This window comes from Oncorhynchus mykiss, chromosome 19 (genome assembly GCF_057628025.1).
Source record: "Oncorhynchus mykiss isolate SJ-2025 chromosome 19, ASM5762802v1, whole genome shotgun sequence".
NCBI lineage: Eukaryota > Metazoa > Chordata > Actinopteri > Salmoniformes > Salmonidae > Oncorhynchus > Oncorhynchus mykiss.
Window position 1 is genome coordinate 70,869,250 of NC_143040.1, and position 1,133 is coordinate 70,870,382.

General features: G+C 41.4%; 1 protein-coding gene across 1 annotated transcript in view; it reads right to left on the reverse strand.

Moving 5' to 3' along the window:
* The window catches only part of atl1 (atlastin GTPase 1), a 31,293-nt gene extending 30,659 nt beyond the window's left edge, over window positions 1–634 (reverse strand). The window contains exon 1 of the mRNA XM_036955313.2: window positions 454–634. Within this exon, the coding sequence (XP_036811208.2) occupies window positions 454–487 (34 nt within the window). The 5' untranslated portion in view covers window positions 488–634. The remainder of the gene's footprint in view (window positions 1–453) is intronic.
* Between the last annotated feature and the right edge of the window lie 499 nt (window positions 635–1,133).

The window sequence follows — 1,133 nt, forward strand, 5'->3', positions numbered from 1 at the left end:
CGTACCCCCCTATCGCCTGTAGCATCGCCTTGACAGGTATTTAATTATCCAATACTGGTTCATTCTAGAGTTGTGTTTGTACTGCTGTCTTTCGTTATTCTATGCCGGAATAATTCCAAAGGGTACGTGGATCGGGATGCTTAGACAGACACTGCACTGGCCTGTAGAGTGAATATAGTAGACGCTTGGCTTGGGTTTATATTAGTTTATCAGTGGGACTTGGTTGGGTCTGGTCCAGGCCAGCGTTTCCGCTGTGGTTGAGAATTTAATAGATATATAATAACGATTTGTTCTGACAACAACATGCAAACATGGCAACGACTGCTACATCACGATTCCTACACAAACATCCCTTCAGCTGCATTGCTGAGCCTCTCCGTAGCCTAGTGAACCCCTCATTATGCGGTCTGCAGATGACCAATTTAGTAGTCTTCATAATTATGAACCACTCACCCCAGCTGTCTCTGTCTTTACGGTTTCTCGCCATGGTGTTCCTTGCTGTTGACTGTATGTGCAATCCTAAACGGCTGTCATGAAGACACCGGACCAATGGATGAGCCTATTCAATCCGACACCGAGGAGGAGGAGAAGGCTCATAAAAGGGAGGATGCTGAAGCTGACGGGAGTTGGGTGTGCAGTATCTGTATCCGCCGCCAGTAGGTGCTGTTTCAATGGTTGTCGTTTGTGTGTGTGTGGGGGGTGCGCGGGGGGCGTTATAAAGATACTGCTAACTAAAAAAAACATTTTTTTTAAACAATATATATATACACTACCGGTCAAAAGTATTAGAACACCTGCTCATTCAAAGGTTTTTCTTTATTTGTACTATTTTCTACATTGTAGAATAATAGTGAAGACTATGAAAAAAAAACTATGAAATAACACATATGGAATCATGTAGTAACCAAAAAAGTGTTAAACATATAAAAAATATATTTCATATTTGAGATTCTTGATATAGTCACCCTTTGCCTTGATGACAGCTTTGCACACTCTTGGCATTCTCTCAACCAGCTTCACGAGGTAGTCACATGGAATGCATTTCAATTATCAGGTGTGCCTTGTTAAAAGTTAATTTTTGGAATTTCTTTCCTTAATACGTTTGAGCCAATCAGTTGTGTTGTGACAAGGTA